This window comes from Stegodyphus dumicola, chromosome 1 (genome assembly GCF_044657685.1).
Source record: "Stegodyphus dumicola isolate Sdum_Otavi_A_Nest chromosome 1, ASM4465768v1".
NCBI lineage: Eukaryota > Metazoa > Arthropoda > Arachnida > Araneae > Eresidae > Stegodyphus > Stegodyphus dumicola.
This window is the reverse complement of record NC_140768.1, coordinates 276,220,822-276,239,014: the sequence shown is the minus strand read 5'-3', so window position 1 is coordinate 276,239,014 and position 18,193 is coordinate 276,220,822. Positions and strand designations below refer to the sequence as shown.

General features: G+C 34.6%; 1 protein-coding gene across 5 annotated transcripts in view; it reads right to left on the bottom strand.

Annotated features, from left to right (window-relative positions):
- LOC118190902 (sulfotransferase 1B1-like) overlaps positions 1 to 18,193 on the bottom strand; it is a 246,669-nt gene that overhangs the window by 76,293 nt on the left and 152,183 nt on the right. For all 5 annotated transcript variants that reach the window (XM_085807231.1, XM_085807234.1, XM_085807227.1 and 2 more), the window contains one exon: positions 800 to 1,119. In XM_085807231.1, coding sequence (XP_085663357.1) covers positions 800 to 1,088 — 289 coding nt within the window. In that variant the 5' untranslated portion in view covers positions 1,089 to 1,119. The remainder of the gene's footprint in view (positions 1 to 799; positions 1,120 to 18,193) is intronic.

Below are 18,193 nucleotides of genomic sequence, written 5' to 3'. Positions count from 1 at the left end.
TCTGTTTTATTTATGGGTTACGTAAAAAGTCCATGTATGTAGAAATTTTTTTAAATTTTAACGCATTTCTACATCAGCTTGTTTTTTTTAACCTAAAATTACAAATAACCTCACATTTCATTCATAACGCCTTAGGTTTTTTTTTTTTTTTTAGATTACATACTTACTTCTGACGCATTAAGGGAAGTAGAAAGGACATATAATGCTAAATATTTTGCCCTAGACGTAAATTTTACAACTTTGTTAACAACACTTGTAGAGACACACATGTAGACTTGTAAATTTTAAAACTTTGTTAACAACACTTGAAGAGACACACTTGTAGATTTGTAAATTTTAAAACTTTGTTAACAACACTTGTAGGTTATTTGGAAGCAGCGACATGAAAAATGTGCAATGTTCTCGCGGAGACTCGGACCTCTCGAATACGAGCCGGTCGTGCTGAGCATTATACCACGAAGACATGCTAAAGAAAGCTGGATATTACCTTATATACTCCCCCTTTTAAAGGGCGACTGGGGATTAAGGGACCCAATCGCCAAATCTTGATAGTGGAAAATCATCATCCACCACCTTTTTTACTTGAGGCGCATCTGTAGAATAATTAGGATTTTTTTGATGCGGGAGACGTGAGAAATGAGCAGTGCCCTCACCGGGATTCGATCCTCGGACCTCTCGAATGCGTGCCGAGTGTGATGAACACCATACCTCGAAGGCATGCTCAGAAGGCGGAAGAAATATCTTATACAGTCAGTACTTTTAATAAAAACAAAGCTAATACAATACCAAGTGTCCTCACCTGATTTGGGATAAGTAATAATAAATACGTCATCATCTCTAACTTCGAAGTCGTCCAGCCCTTGCAAGATATTGGGATGGACGAGATATCCCTGTAGAAGAACTCCTTTGAACCACTGAGCCCTGGGTATAGAGCGAATGTAGGCCGCTCGAAGAGGATCCATATCAAGAGTGGGATCTTGATCGGCCAGAACAATTTCTTTTCCAGACTTTCCTTCTCGCTTCTTTTTTCGCCATCCGGTGACAAAAGATCCTAAAGGACTGTTGTAGAGGAACTTTAAGGAGAGCATGGCACACAAAAAAAGGTAGGGACTATTTTACCTGGAAGAAAATTGCAACTATCAGTAGATGAATTTAATTAATATAAAACCATAACATATCTGAAAAATTTCACAACATTAAAATTTAATCTCAAACCATCTGTTTCAAAACATCGAAGTACAAGCTGATCTAAAAGTTAACATGGATTTAAAGAAGTTCGTATTTCAGTCTCTTTTCAATATATTAAATACATTTCAATCTCTTAGAACTATTTGATGAATGGCACCGGATAAACGTCTTTCAAAATAGCCAATGACGTTGATTAATCTGTGTACACTCCCGTGTGAATAAGGAACTGCCAACAAGACTTAAACCGAAAGTTTTTGCATAATCTCAGGAACTTGTTCTTGCTGGAGCAAACTCGGTGTTACTGCAGCTTAAATACAAGTATCTTATTTTTCAGTATCTTTTATACTTTGAAGTTACCTGATTTGTAATAACAATGTAAAACTTAACTACATTTGAATTTATTTCCTTTACCTTTATTTAACTCATTTTGGCTATTGCATTGAACATTCGATGCACCGTTACTTTCGATGACGAAAGCAAAAAGGAAGGTAATTATTTTTGCCTATTATGTTGAAGGTATTGTTTTCGTCATATCTCTGACTTCAGAATCTCCATAAATCATAAGGCTTCGAGTTCTGAACGGTTATATCGCTTAGGCCACATTTGCATTGAAAGTGACACTTAAAGATGAATAAATTCTTTTCAAAGCAAAAAGTGAACCTCAATCCTCTATTGAATTCAGTGTTTACAAATTCTGTAAATCCACTTCATAAATTGAAGAAAAATATTCTGCAGCGAATGTAGTAAATAATCACCCTTTCATGGTAATACAGTTGTCTTCCCTTCTAGTTAATGCCCACCTTGAATATAGGATATCTTAAAAGGAGTAGAGTTCCACACGTCTCGAATCTGTTTGATTAGAATGTTTAACAGGACTATACAGTCTCTGACTCACCTTATGAATGGATAATGTTTATCGTTTGTTATAAATAAATCATCAAAAATGAGTTCGGTTTCCTGAATTTATTACAGAGCACTTAATGTTTGACGCCACCTACAAGCTACAATCACTTAATGCAAAACTAACCAATTAAAACCAGCAACATAACCCAAGTCTTGGCTGCCCAATAAAATTTCAGGATTTTTCTCGAACTCAACTTCCAAATTATTTACATGCATATTATTGCGTTCTGCGGGTTTGTGGATTTGGAGTAATTTATACTAACACTTGATGAGGAATCAAAACATAATTGTTCGCCAGTATTACATAAGGCAGTTTTAAAGACACAGTTACAGTCGTCGAAAAACTACGATAAAGAAGCTGAAACAATCAGCAACACAGCATTCAGGCTATGACGGTGAAGACAACTTCACGGCAAAGCACTAAAATACAGCTCTCAACTTGGTCGATTGCTCTCAAGCTCATCTCTAAACTCAAGACACTCTATTTTCTCAGTGTACAGGCAGGGTATATATAGCTTTAACCTACCTGCGAGAAAATTCCAGAGAAAATCCGCTAAGAATACGTTCTAGAATGTTCTCGCTCCGTCTATGGCATATCACCAGTTTTATCACCAAATGGGCGATTTCGAGCCAAACCCGGCAACCCAGCATTCCCCTGCTGTTTTCTGGCAACCCTAACAACGTTTTACGTGGAAGCTATCTCACCGCAGCTGGGCATTTCGCAACATTGAACCCTCCCAAGGATTGCATGTCCCGGGCAGTACAATCTTTGATCAGAAGCCAAATTCAGTAGAATATTAATGAAATTCGCTTTTTAATGTTTAAAGATATTACTTTAGATTTTAATTCATGAGTAATTTAAGGCATTCTTTACCAGCGGGATTTTCCATACGTCGGCCAAATAAAGACGCTTAAAATTTCTCAATAAGAACATAAAGCTTAAGTTAAAAAGAAAGAAATCTATTTTACCTAATCCTCACTGGATCCATAACTATTCTTTTTAAAAATTAGCAAATACTTATACGAATAAAAAAAGATAGGAATCGGAATGGAGTTTTGGGCAAAGACATCAAGGACTGCTTGTGGTATATCAGCTCTAAACACATATAGCTTCTAGTTTAGTGAATACGAAAGTTTTTTTAACCAGACGAATACGAAAGTAAACGACAGAATATTAACAAGTTTCTAAAATCAAGGAGACGTAGAAACAGAGAGTAATTATTACAAAGCCATCAAGAATCTTTTCCTAAATTTTGCTTTTCCAAACGATAGCAGTTCCCAGAAAATAACTGTTATCTAAAAAGAGAACTTAGATTTTTAAAAGTGGATTATGAAAGAGTTAAATACAAAATCAATACACATTTTCCTAATAGCGGATCGCTCACCCTGAGGTATGTAAAAAATGTGTTCCGTTTTCGGTTATGAAAGTGCACCTGTCCAACGGCAAAACTTTTTCTTTTCTCCACCCTCATGTCCTTGAGCACAAGTACTCATCATTTATGAAGAACTCTGAAAAATCGATAACTATTCCATCAGAGGGTCATGACGTCATCAAGAAGAAGTTTGAAACCATTCATTAGGGAGGAGTCAGAAAGAATGACGATAATTTCATAGCAGGTATGAGATCCCGTGATAAGTAGGAAAAAATCATCATTTTGTAGACGGAATTTAAGTGGATTAAGGGATTAAGTCAAATATTGAAAGAAGATTATATCTGATGAAAAGTTTCCGAACAACTTTTTGAAGTCTTAATGATACAAGCATAAAGTAACAAAATGTACTAACTCAAAACTCAAAACATTTAACAAAACTCAAAACATCTTCAATAAAAATTGTAAAACACAGGAAAACATAAAACACCAAATACAGTTAAAACAGGTAAAAAAAAAAAAAAAAAAAAAAATTACAGTTAGAGTTTCTACGCAAAAATGAGCATTTTTGCCAGCGGAAAAGAAAACACATTTTTTCGGTGCCCAAAACTGAACGTTTACTTTTGGTCCCACTCAACAGAAGACACTGAAAGTGCAGAAACTGACTTAATTCATTATTCTGCTAAGCGGTTCGGATGTAAACAAATGGCGGCTTCGTCAGGCTTGATAGCATTTTAACAACTTTTAAATTGCTGATAATTCCACAGCTATTGCATGCAAATTAACTAAGACCTTTGTAGAGGCATTAGGTTAATTTGGAAGCAGGGAAGATGAAAAATCGCCTTCGCAGGGAATCGAACCATAGACCTATGAAATACCGGCTCAGTTGCTTACTACTATACCGCGAAGACACGCTAGGAAGGCGAGAGAAATACCTTATATACTCCCCCTTTTAAAGGGCGACTGAGGGTTTTGGGAAACCCAATTGGCACATCCTGGGTGAGGAGAATTATCATACAACACCCTTTTAGTTCGGGCGCCACTGTACAGACATTAGGAGTTTTTTGGAAGCCAGAGAGATGAAAAATGACCAATCGCCTTCGCCGGGAATCGAACTACGGATCTCTGAAATACCGGCTCAATGTGCTGACCACTACACAAGGAAGGCACGCTAGGAGGTCGGGGGAAATACCTTATATCCTAACCGGAACATAAGAACAAAATAATTAAATCATTTCTAAAGCAAAAAAGTGCACAATTTACCCAACATATAAGAATAAAAGAAACTGAGTTCACCAGGCCGAGTATATAATACATATACTATATATACCAAAGGTCCCAGAGCAAAACTATTACGAAGCCTCCCCTCTTATTTTTCAATGTAGTAAATGTTCAAGAAGTGATAATATACATAAAATTTTACACATTTTAAACATTGTAGAAGGATTTAGAGGACCCATTGAAAGTGGAAGCCTGAGGCTCCACTTTCAAACAGCCAGCTACACATGTTACGTTTGCAGTTGCTCACATGGGATAAAATCAGAAAAAAAAAAGAAAAACATTCATTAAGTTAGAAAAAAATAACGTCACTTGATCAAAAAGAGTAATTTTCCTGCAATCAAAGAGGATACTTTTTTATTTAATATTTTTTCAGCGTCTTAGAGGCTAATATAATTAGAAATAATAAAAAATGTATGTAAAAAGCCTTTTAACTTACATAGTTTCTTTTAAATGACTAAAAAGTAAAAAATAATTTTTTTATACATGATGATAATCATGGTCGTAAGTCACAACTTTTATTACAATGCATTAAAACCTGTCATTTAATGCTTAAATTTTGAAAATTAATTAAGAGAACAACTCTGTAAACTCTGTAAAAAACTGCATGTAAGATTTTTCATCCGAAACTATTACACAGAGAAAACAAATCGAGTATGAAATCCTTTTAAATCGCCGCCTTATAAATGATCTCTTGCGAGGTATGAACAGTTAGTTAACTTCTGATAGCAGAGCGTGAGCTTTGATTAAACAGTAATGCTGTACCTTGAGAGCGACAGAACACCTCCGTAGCTCCACACTTTACGTCCATGAATCCAGCGTATCGGACTGGAGCTCTAAAAAGCCATGGCAGTTCATCGATAACCTATGGTGTTTGTTCCCTTTTAGATTGTGGATGTTTCGATTAGGACCTCTGATTACTTGTACCAAGCATCCTAACCGCATTTAAGTATTCCCTAACCGTAGTACTGGGCGATCATTATCATCCGTCCAGGCTTTTCTGCCACCTGGATAGTGATGGAGTGAGTGTATCAGGAAAGACAACTGCGGCTGTCATAGATCCCGGTTGCTTACCACTTGACTCAAGGAGCGTTTCACTGAAATTTAATCCCTGAAGTGGAAACTCGAACTTTAACGTCACTGAACATCTTTGAGATACACTGGAAAAGTGGTGCAAACAATAGCATGCACAACTAGCGGCCTTAACTGATTTAAGGTAAATTTTAGAAGATGTTTCGCAAGCTATGATCTTTGAAACATTTCGACAGACTTTTTGAATCTGTGTAATAGTCATTATCCAAGGCCAAGGAGTATAGAAATTTGTACTAATCTGGTATCTTTAATCACTGGCTCTTCAATGTACTAAGCAACGAACAAATAATTATTAAATTAATGTTCGTAACCAAATAAATGTTTATTTACATAATCAAATGAGTTATTCTTCAAATCCAACTGCTTCAAAATAAGCGTTTGATTTGCTTTATTTCGGTTATGTGAAAATTGCTAGTTGAGAGAGCTATCTGCTTAAGTGGAAGGATGAAGGAAAACTGGCTCGTATAAAAGTTACACATGGGGGGGGGGCAAAACAGAAAAGCACCCATGCAGCCCGCCCGTTTGTTGATCTTCGAGCCCCGGACTAACTGAGCTACCAGTTTCAAAGGCTTTACCACTCTGCCACTGGTGAGCCTTTGAAACTAATGGGAAAGTGTTAATCTTAATTGTCTTTTAAATTGTAATATGGATTATTCCTCTTTCTTGAGTTTTTCTAATTTCTCTTGGATTAAACTTTATTTTAAGCGTGGACGTCATCTTCAACATTGCCCCTGCTAGTTGGGTCTTGACTATGATAAAGACTGCATTTTTGTCAATTGTACTTAAGTTTTGCTAATACATAATATTTTTCGATTTTTTATATTTCCCTGCTGAATTTATAGCATGTGAATTTATCTATGACAAAATTGATTTTTTTTCTGCTAAAGAGAACTTGCTGCTTATCAAAAAATGAACATTATCAAAACAACTACCAAAATCATTTTGTATGGAACAACACGTAACAAAAGCATTCCTGTCTACAAACGTAACATAATGTTCAAGGAAAAAGAGATGATGAATAAAAACACTCAATCATTCATAAATCTGCTTCAAATAATCGATATTTTGAAAGAATACGTTCAACTGTACTAAAAGGGCACCTAGTCTTGAGACAATAGGCATTACTAGAAAAGAAAATATTACAAAAGAATCGATCATTTATTTGAAGTATTTCATTCGCAGTCAGTACACAATTATCTGTCTGATTTTACAGCTAAACAAAAAACTCGAAGCAGCTAAACTGAACTAAAAACATCAGAAACGATATTTTATGTTTCATATATCGACCTGTCTTGAACAGCACTCATACTTCATGATTCTTGACTTGTGGCTTAAGTCATTACATGTGAGTGTCACCTCGATGGGCAGAGGAAATGTGCTCAGCTCGTGTTCAACCAAAAAACTGAATTTAGACTTTCCGTATTGTAGTTAATCCTCGATCTGTCGGAGGTAATGTAATCCACTGTTGAAAGCGAAATGGTTAAAATTAGGAAAAAAAAAAAACAGCCAGTTTAATTCATAGCTTTGTATCACTCCCAGGAATGATTTTGGTTTTAAAGGCAAAGTGGATTCCAAATGTCGGCTAACTTCTATTCCGAATTTTGATCCAAAATACCCCGTGAGTTTCATATTTTATCAAACGTAAAGAAATGCATCGTAAGACAGCAATGAGCGCAATTTCACAGTTAGTTTTGTGATATTTGCTACATACCACTTTGTGATACTTGCTTTAAAAATATACAATTATGTATAACATTTAATTTTCATTTTAATAAGGTAATTGTGCAATTGATAATTTTGTTAAAAAGCTTGTAAATCAAAGTATTGTGCCAGTGCCATCTTTGAAACAAGTACATCAGAAAAAGCATATTTTGTAAGGATTTTAACTATTACTGACGTTTATTTTATTACACTGTTTTGATGAGAAAATTTAACCTTCTTTACGAGGTGTGCTTAACACTTTCCACACAGGTTTCATGGTTAGGTACTGGACATTACAAGAAAGATACGTTTACATGTCCACCTCCATTACTAATGTTTTTAATCAAGGCTCAGATGTTTTAAGGTAATGTAGGGAAAAGTAAAACGTTGTTAGAACGTCTAATCACACAAAGGGACATTTTTGGACTTTCTAAAAGTTAATTAAAATTACCAATAATCACGTAACATAGAAATGTATCGAAACCCTTCGTTACTCATTCACTTTAAATACGTGATAGTCAAAATAGGGAATGAAAAATCTCGCCCCCCCTTCTTTGCGACATGCGCCAGTGTCTTCCAAAAAAATTCTCAAGCGCTGAGCAACCGCACCCTAATATCTTTCGTAGATGTGACGTAGATTCCATTTCTGGCACGTCACCGTCTCATACTCCTCCCTTTTCTTTAGTCAACCACTCACGGTTTGCATTTATGTCAATATATTTGAGAAAATTATGACAATGTTCCGGTATTAATTCATGAATTTGTCTTTTGTGTAAAAGAGATTAGAACTCCAAAAAAGAAAGAAATTTTTTTCTCTTCTTTGGTCATTTATCTTCATATATAGTTGTTCCACAATAGGCGATTAATAGTTTTTTAGATTTTCAAAGACTGAAACTGAAAAATAGAATGAGAATATGTTTTTTGTACGTACAATGGTTTAATACAAAAATCAATTTCTGAAAAGCATATTTGAAAAGATATACAAAGTATTAGCTAGGATGAAAACAATATAAAAATCCGAATGTTTGAAGCCATAATTAAGTAATACATTTAATTTTCAATTACTTCATTTATTGTATGAAAACTTAAAGTCTTCTGCTTAATGGTGCAACATTCCCAGTTGGCTTAAAATCATGGTTTATCCGAGGGCAATTAAAAAAAATGAAGGATGAGTATATAATAATATCATAATAATCGCAAAAATTCCTGTATCATAATAATCGCAAACAAATTATTACCAATTTACCTGTAGTTGTAACCAATTTAATCTCATGATATTTGTATCACTATTCGAAACAAAAAGAAAGAACTTAAACAACGAAAGAATAAACATCATTAGGAATGAAGAAATTATGTTATGGGCCGCATTTAAAGCAGTATTTACAACAGAACTTCAAAAATATAGAATAATTGAGTTCAAATTCGCGTATAGAAGTTGGTTAGAAATTTCTATTTTTCATAGCATAATGATTATAAATTCAGGAATTTCTATCATTAAATTAATTTTTGAGGATTAAATTAACTCCCAAGTCATTATGACATTACCTGCTATTAGTGTTGTTACCCCAAGCTGGGCTGTTAGACTCGAAACGGGATTTTGCATTGAATCAATGTAAAAGGCTGAATCACGTATCAAATTGTTGCCACCAAATATTATAGTCCTGTATTATTTTAAAAGAAATTAACTAAAGAAGAATGTGTAGGAATGTAGGTATGTTTCTCGCACTGTAAAAAAAAAAAAAAAAAAAAAAGACGGTACCTAGAGCCATCAAATTTTGAATTACGTAATCCTCCAAGCGAACATGCCTCCCTGGACGCCCGAATTTCAAATTTGTTTTATTACCAATTTCATATTTTGTAAACTTTTAATGAATTTTTGATTAATAAACTCAACTATTTCAAAGCGAACAATGGCAACACTGTATAGAAAAAAATAATCTTCAGCGCGCGAGACTGCCTGTCGGAAATTCTAAAGATATGATGTTTTTAAATATTTTGTGATATTGCTATTGAATTGAATTTTATGTGATTTAAGTGAGAAGAACATGATATTGAATAAATAAAGGTAACACGCGAAACGTTAAGAAAACTTCCGTCTGGATGTAATATAATATCTGAAAGCTTTCAGTTTTTTTTTTTTATTTATTTTTTTTATTTTTTTTATTTATTTATTTATTTATTTTTTTTTTTTTTTTAATTTTATTTCTTGTAATCGGGAGTTAATGGAATTATCAATAATGTCAGCTTTAATAGAGTTTTAAAATTCGAATATATAATTGTGAAATTAGGCAAAAGAGCAACCTCAGTAATTTCATACGGCTTTTAAATGAAAGTTTTAGTTAATAATTAGTTTAGGTTTAGTTGATCTACGACGGTCTAAAGCTGCATTTTAAACTAATTTTGCTTTTTACATTGAAGTATTTTTCTTCTGCTTAGATATTATTCCTATTTAAATTTTGTATGATAATGAGTGCGTGTAGATGTACAAGCAGATGATAAACTCGCGTAAGTATGGGTAAGCGTTTGTGTGATAACACAGAAAACAGCATAAAAAATATATTATTTTCAACATTTTATAAATGAAACTTTGATTGAAATTTTACACAAAAATCAGATTTTAATGAGAAGGGTTTTCAGATTTTGATAAATAAAACTTCAACTATCATTTTAAACAACAAATCAAACTTGAAATGAAATAATACAATATTGGAGAAAACTAAATTTATATCATAATGAAACTCAAAGTACATGCATGTAAAATATTCTGCCCATTCCTGCTGACAAATAATTGCCTCTCAAAAATACTCCAAAGTCAATAACGATTCATTAAAACTGCAAGTTGTTTCATAAAACACATTTATTAGACGTAAGCACATCAAAATTCAATATGTGCATCTTTAACTATCACAAAAAGATGTCTTTTCTTCTTATAACTCAAAAACACAGTATAAATTCTTCTTAAAATTAAAAAAAAAAAAAAAAAAAAAAAGAGAGAACAGATTTAGCAATATTTTATGTTGCCAGAAGCTAACTACTAAAAAATCGCGCAGTTACAAACACGTCAAAAATGAAATTCAGCAAGCATTATTCAAAGAAAAAAGTAAAATATAAACAAAATAATAACTTACGTTTGTAACTATTCGAAAGATACAATTTTTCACACCTGCAGTCTTATTTATCAACTAGATATATCAATTGAAATTTCTATACTGCGTTTGTTTGAAACTAAGGAACTTTAATTAACCTGAATTTTTTTTCTTTACTGAATAAACTGCTCTGCTTTTTCTGACATATTTAGATCAATTAAGTGAAAGTGATATTTTATCTTATCAAGCCGATTTTTAGTTGCTGAAAAAGCATATACATAGATCCGCACTTCATTTCACAAATTTAGACACAGAAGTTTAGTCTGAAAAACTAAAATAAAGAAATAAATTTCCATAAGCCTTATCACTGATTTAGGATAACAAGATTAAATTAAACGAAGATACAAGTGTCATTCAAAATGAAAAGATTAAGCGCATTTTGAAAAGTCATCTGATGCAGTATTTGGTAACTAACTAGTTTGATTAAGAAACAATTAATAAATAGAATGGTTTCTGGTAGAAACGTATCTACAATGTCAAACTGACTTTTGAAATGCCCTGAACATCTTCATTTGAATCCGAGACAGAATATGCCTTTATATAACGTTGCAATTGGTATTATATTTTTGGAAAATCAAAATATATCGGTTGGAACTCAAACAGAAAAAATATTGTTCTATATGTGGGGATTTTAAACGATGAACAAATTAATTAACGAAGGACATTTTGATTAGACAAACGATTATTACATAAATTTAACATTTAAGAGAATTAAACAAGTAATGATTCGTCAAAGTTCTTTTCGAACAGAAGCAGCGTCTCTGCTTTCACGTCAATCGTCTATCATCTCAAAACAGTAATTTCCCTAATTTTTGCTTGGCGCCTTCGCAGCTCGTAGAGAGAATGACGTCACGGCATCTGGTTTTCATCACAGCTCCAAGCGATCGGCACTACATTTCGGCCATCCGAGGGTGGACTGGCCCTCCAGGACACTGCAAAATACAAACAAAAAAAAAACAAACAAACAAACAAACAAACAAAGCAACAAGCAAGAATATACAATAACAGAAATAAGTGTTCGTGAAAAATTTTAAGGTGCCGTCCATTTTTTGAGGAATTCGGCACATGTGGTGGTGCATATGGGACCCTCATGGCATCCTTCCTTTATTACGTCATAGGTGTTGCCACCCTTAACTTTCTTGATCTTATAAGGTCCGAAATACTTCGCTCTTAATTTTAAGTGTGGTCCGAATTGAGTCCTTTTGATTGCCACTAAGTCACCAACTTTGTACGGCTGTGCTTGTCTTCTTTTGGCATTATATGTCTTTTTATTTTCGTGTTGGACTTGGAAAATTTGCCTCTTGGCTTGCTTTCGTAATTCTTCTCTTTGAGACTCGAATTGAGATTGAAACTCACTTTCTATCAGTTCTTTGAGCTGATCGGTGCCCTTACTGTTCATTTTAGTACCGAAGAGTAATTCGAACGGAGTGGTGTTAATGCTTCTTTGATATGTTGAGTTAAGCGTCCTCTGAACTTCGTGTGTGTGTTTATACCATTCGGTTGGTTTTTTTAAGGACAGTTTCGCTAATACTGATATAATGACTTGGTTGATTCGTTCGACTTGTCCATTTGCTCTCGGCAGGCCTGTGGTGATTAGATGATGTTTAATATCTTCTTTAGCACAGTAGTCAGAAAACTCACTGGATGTGAAAGCCGTTCCTCTATCAGAAATGATCTGACAAGGGCTTCCAAAAATGGCCTTCTGATTCTCTAACTTCGCTATCACCTCGGCTGAGGTCGTAGATTTTGTTGGATAAATCCAAGTAAATTTAGTAAAGGCGTCGACCACTACTAATATGTGTTTGTAGTTTTTATGGGTACTTTCCAGAGGACCCAAGTGATCTATATGATAGGTATGCAATGGAATGTCCTCTTTGAATCGCGGATGTAAAAATCCTTCCTTTTTCCCAGCTTTACGATTTATTAAGATGCAATGAACACAATTCGCGATAACGTTTTCTATCTTCTGCCGAAGTTTGGGAATAAAATAGTATTCATCCAAGTGTTTCTCTGTATGTTTGATACCGGTGTGCCCTTTCTCGTGAGCATCTTTTATGATTTCAGTCTGCATACTTTCCGGTACGACTATCAATTCTTTACCGTCAATAAACTTGTATAGTACGCCATTTCTATTACAATAATTTTCATAACTTGAGGTTTTCAATAATTCCTTAATGGTTTTTATTTCAGTGTCATTTTCTTGTGCAAGTTTTAATTTAGGTAAGATATTTTCAATAGAAATGCATAAGACGTTTACAGGAGCTCTACTTAGAGCATCTACATGTGGCATTCTAACACCTTTACGATGCTCTATAACATAATCGAATTCTTGTAACACCAGAGCCCAACGAGCAACACGCGTCGCTAAATCTCTTTTTTCCATCGTCCGTTGAAATGCTGAACAGTCCGTCACTATCTTAAATGAAATTCCCAAAAGGTAAACACGGAACCTTTTCAGTGCTTCTACGATCGCGAGGACCTCCAACTCGTAACTTGAGTACTTTTTCTCTGCATCAGAGGTTTTCCTACTCATAAAATAAGTGGGGTGAAAACTGCTATCACCTGGGGGTTTCTGCATTAGAATCGCCCCATATCCTTCTATACTGGCGTCTGTGTGTAGTTCGGTTTCATAATTAGGGTTATAAATTGCAAGTACAGGCTTCTCAGCTAGCGCTGATTTCAAACGATTGAATGCGATCTTTTGTTCTTCACCGAATTCGAACTTATTACCCTTTTTTAGCAGGTCGCTAAGTGGCTTGGCAATTATAGAGTATTTATTAATAAATTTTCTGAAATACCCTGTCAGCCCAAGAAAACTTTGGATCTGTTTTAAATTAGATGGTTCAGGGAAATTTATAACAGCTTGCGTCTTCAGGGTGGATGGGAAAATTTTACCCTCTTCTATGACATGACCTAAAAAGTCAATTCGTTTCTTTAAGAATTGCGATTTTTTAAAATTTATTTCCAATCCGTATTCACTCGCTAGATTTAAAACTTGACTCAGCCTCTCGATTCCCTCTTCGTATGAGGCGGATAAAATGATGATATCGTCCATGTACGGCAAAACGATGCCATCGTTAACTAACGGTCGGAAAATGGTATTTATGAATCTCTGGAATACAGCTGGTGAGTTAGAGAGTCCAAACGGCACTTTCAAAAACTGGTACTGTCCTTCATGCGTAACAAATGATGTGTACTTCCGACTTTCCTTTTCGACGTCCACGTGAAAAAAGCCATTTTTGAGATCAATAGTGCTGAAAATACGTGCTTCTTGAAGGCGGTCTAGGATATCCTCAATCAGGGGAAGGGGAAATCTATCCTTTACGACAACTTTGTTTAAACGACGATAATCAACGCAAACTCTTGGTGTCCCGTCTTTCTTTTTAACAATGACCAATGGGCTGGAATATTTCGAAGAACTCTGTTCTATAATTCCCGACTTTAGCCACTCGGATATTTGGGTTTCAACAATTTTCTTTTCCGCAAACGGTAATCTACGCGGTTGATGCGATACTAGTTCGTTATTTTTAACGAAAATTTTTAACTGTATGTCCGTAGATTTGGTCTTACATGGCATATAGTTCGAAACTAACTGTTGAACAGTCTCTTTAAAGTAGTTTGGAACACTAGGTGCAATGTTTATTTCTTCTTCGTTACTAGCTAGGTCAACAGGTAAAACAGATACAATATTTACTTTCTCTACACTCTGTGACTTACTTTTTATGGTAACCCCATTTTCATTTATTAATATTTCACCTTTTAATATTACGTTTAAGCCTAAAATGGCTTCATGTGTCATTACATTGTTGTCTACAATACAAATATCTGCAGTACACTGGAAATCATTAATTTTAATATTTAAAGAAACCTAGAGGTTTTACTTGACATTTACCAAACCCACTCAGCGTTGAACTTACGGGCACGAGGCCTTCGATATTCAGTTTATCAAAAGTCGATCTACATAACAAAGTAGTTTGACTTCCTGTGTCTATTAACGCGGTTACATATACATCATTAATTTTTACTTCTTTGGTCAACTTCGAGACTACATCAATATTCACGGTTGATACTTCTGGTTTCGAATTCGTATTTGAGCATTCGAAACTTCCGTGCCCAAATTCTTTACATTTAAAACACTTGACTCCCTTATCTTTATGAACACATTGTTTGGAAATATGACCGCTTTCACCGCAGTTGAAACAGGTTGTATTACGTTTAATTTCAGGAATTGTTCCTCGACTATCAATTACGTTACGCTTTGTTTGGTTAACAGAATTTTTTGAGTCATATTTATGTCTAGATTCAATTTTTTGTTTACTTTCACATTTTGTTTTTGACGTTCGCGACTTTTCTTCATCATCACATATCTGTTGATAAAGCTTCAATTTGTTCTTAAAATCAGTTAATGTTTGTGACCCATACAAGCAAGAGTTTTTAAACGCGGAGCCTGGTATACCATCTATAACATATCGTATTAAAGCAACATCTTCAATTTGACCATTTTTAGCAATTCTTTTCATATTTAAAAAATACTCATCAAATGTTTCATTGCTCTTCATTTTTTGTTTTGATAATAACTCATGCAGTTCGGCCGAATTGCAGCTGGACCGGAATTCATCAAGAATGGCATTCTTAAAAACTTGCCATGAGTTCAACTTTGGTTCACTAAGAACAAATAGTTTTGCTTTGCCTGTCATCAGGCGTTTAGCAAAAATCAGTTTTTGTAAATCATTTAACTGAAGAATGGTAGCTGCATCTTCAAAACTTTCGACCCAACTACTGACATTTTCGTGGCTTTGGCCATCAAATTGAGCAACAAAATATTTGATGTCTTCAATAGTAACATTTATACTACAGTTATGAAATACATTCGACTTGTTTTCAATTGTACTAAGAATATTGTAATTAGCACATTGGGAAGGAAGTTGTCTCACTGTGGCACCAGAATTGTTTCTTAGTTTCGTTTCATCTCGAACATTATCATCTACTTCATTTTTATCCCCACCATCCACACCCTCTAAATCACTTTCGTTTTCACTTTCTTCTAAAATTACATTATTTTTAAGCAATTCTAAATTATTCAGATAAGAAACAATTCGGGTTGCTAAGTCATCTTGTGCGGCAGAGCCATCAATGCATAAAACATTGGCAATGGAAATTAATTCATAAGCCTGAAAATCTTGTTTGATTTTTTCGAGTTTTTCATTAAGTTCTTTACTATTCTCTTCTAAAGAGAAACCACTAAATTGTCTTAACCTTTTTCGATTATTTCTGTCGCCCACATTGTTAAATATTATTTTGTGTAATAATTTTATATTATGCGCTTTTTCACTTTTCAGGACATCTTCCATTCCCGGCACATCAATTAGAAACATAGTTAATAAAATTGAGAAAATCACTCACTTCATATAATGGTAATCCACGATGTTCCTGGCTCTATAATCCGGAAACAGAAACGAAACAAATTACTTCCATACCATCCAATGAATCACAAATGGTGTCGACAAAAGGCGAGTAGAAACAGGTTATGTCCGATGGATTTTTGGCCACAATTCACGTCTTGACACTTGACATCCAGTATTATTAAAATTAATTCCAGTCTTTAATAGAGCCGCACACTATTTACTCACTATTACGCAGTTTCAGTTCAGGTAAATCAGCATACATTCCTAGGAGCTTGATGAGGTTTTTGTTCGAAGCATAGTTGATTATACATCGTAAAACAGTCCAGCACAGCAACAGTTATTCTTCAAAACCGGTAGTAATCCAGGAAAGCAGGTAAAACTACAGTTCATTCGAGTGCTTAATTGCTATCCCACTTCTGAGAAAATTTTTGTGGGGATTTTAAACGATGAACAAATTAATTAACGAAGGACATTTTGATTAGACAAACGATTATTACATAAATTTAACATTTAAGAGAATTAAACAAGTAATGATTCGTCAAAGTTCTTTTCGAACAGAAGCAGCGTCTCTGCTTTCACGTCAATCGTCTATCATCTCAAAACAGTAATTTCCCTAATTTTTGCTTGGCGCCTTCGCAGCTCGTAGAGAGAATGACGTCACGGCATCTGGTTTTCATCACAGCTCCAAGCGATCGGCACTACATATATAAGCCACGAAACGGAATCAGTGTTTCTTCCGTAAACGCCTTTTAATAAGGATATACGTAAATATACTTTGATATAAATGGACTTCCTCTTCCTACGCTATGTGCATGTGTTCCGACAAGAAGAACAGGGCCGGTTTTTTCTGATTTGGGGTCCAAATTTGTGTACTCATTATATTGTCGAAAAAGAACACTGGACTCGTTGGAAATGCAGAAATGGCTACAAGAAGATGCTGGTCAAAGCCATTTGGAGCGCCATAAGCGTGAAGGAGAGGCTATCTTGTAAAGATCGGGTTAGTTTATTTGATTATGGCAAAACATGCTATATTTATCTGCCCAAGAGGCGAAATGCTTTCGTGGACTACTTTCCAACGAGAACTCGCTCGTATTTTTACATTACACATAGGGAAAACCACAAAAACGTCTATGCAGCTAGCCCAATCGACTGGAAGTGAACTCAAGTTGAACTACCACTGTTGAGAACCCTTACCACTCGGCCGCGGTAGGCCCCTATTTTGAAAGGAAGTTTGTCCTTCCATTTTACGGGTTTTTGTGGTGTAACTGGAAGCACGTCCGGCTGGCATTCGGGAGGTCTACTCAATATCGAAGTCTTTGCAGACTTTTATTTCTCATTTTCGCTTTGCATATTTCCTACTTTGAAAAATCTAGTGACTCTATAATCTTACATCACATCATTAAGCTGAATGGCTCATAGACCAAACCATTTAAGCCAAAATTAAAACGTGAGTTCACAAATGGCATCATTATAGGATAGTATATCAAAACTCCAGCAAACTGAAGGTTATGGTATTTCTCATGCCCGATTATGATGACCTTATACTAATGAATACATATCTCAAGGACAAACCATAAATTGCAGTATTATTATTTAAATTTAATTTGGAGCACTGGTTGTAAAAGAAGTGGAGACATTTTCTGCAGAATGTTCTCATTATTTTACTGGACAATATTTTGGTGCATGCAGCATAACCCGGGTCTGATTTATGATTTGCTTGATGGAGTTGAGAATTCTCTACTATCCATTAACTATAATTAACAGAAAACTATTATTGAGTTATATTTAAACTATTGTTGAGTTACATTTATAAACAAAGCACGTAAGTTATAAAGAGCATTCAATAATGGCTTTTTCTAGGAAATTTGAATAATATCATTGAGTTCAAACTAGCATAAACAAATCGATAATAAATTTATATTTTTTCTTTTTCATTTCTTTTCTTTTTTTTCCCCGATTTCATTCGGCCCGCATCATCTGCTATTACTGCTGTTTCCACGCACATTTCTTGTCAGCATTTTTCTTAGGAAAGTTTTATTTTACGCTGATGGTGCATGTGAAAGTAATTTTTCCAACGTCCCGCCAACGTTATTTCCAATTAATAAATAAA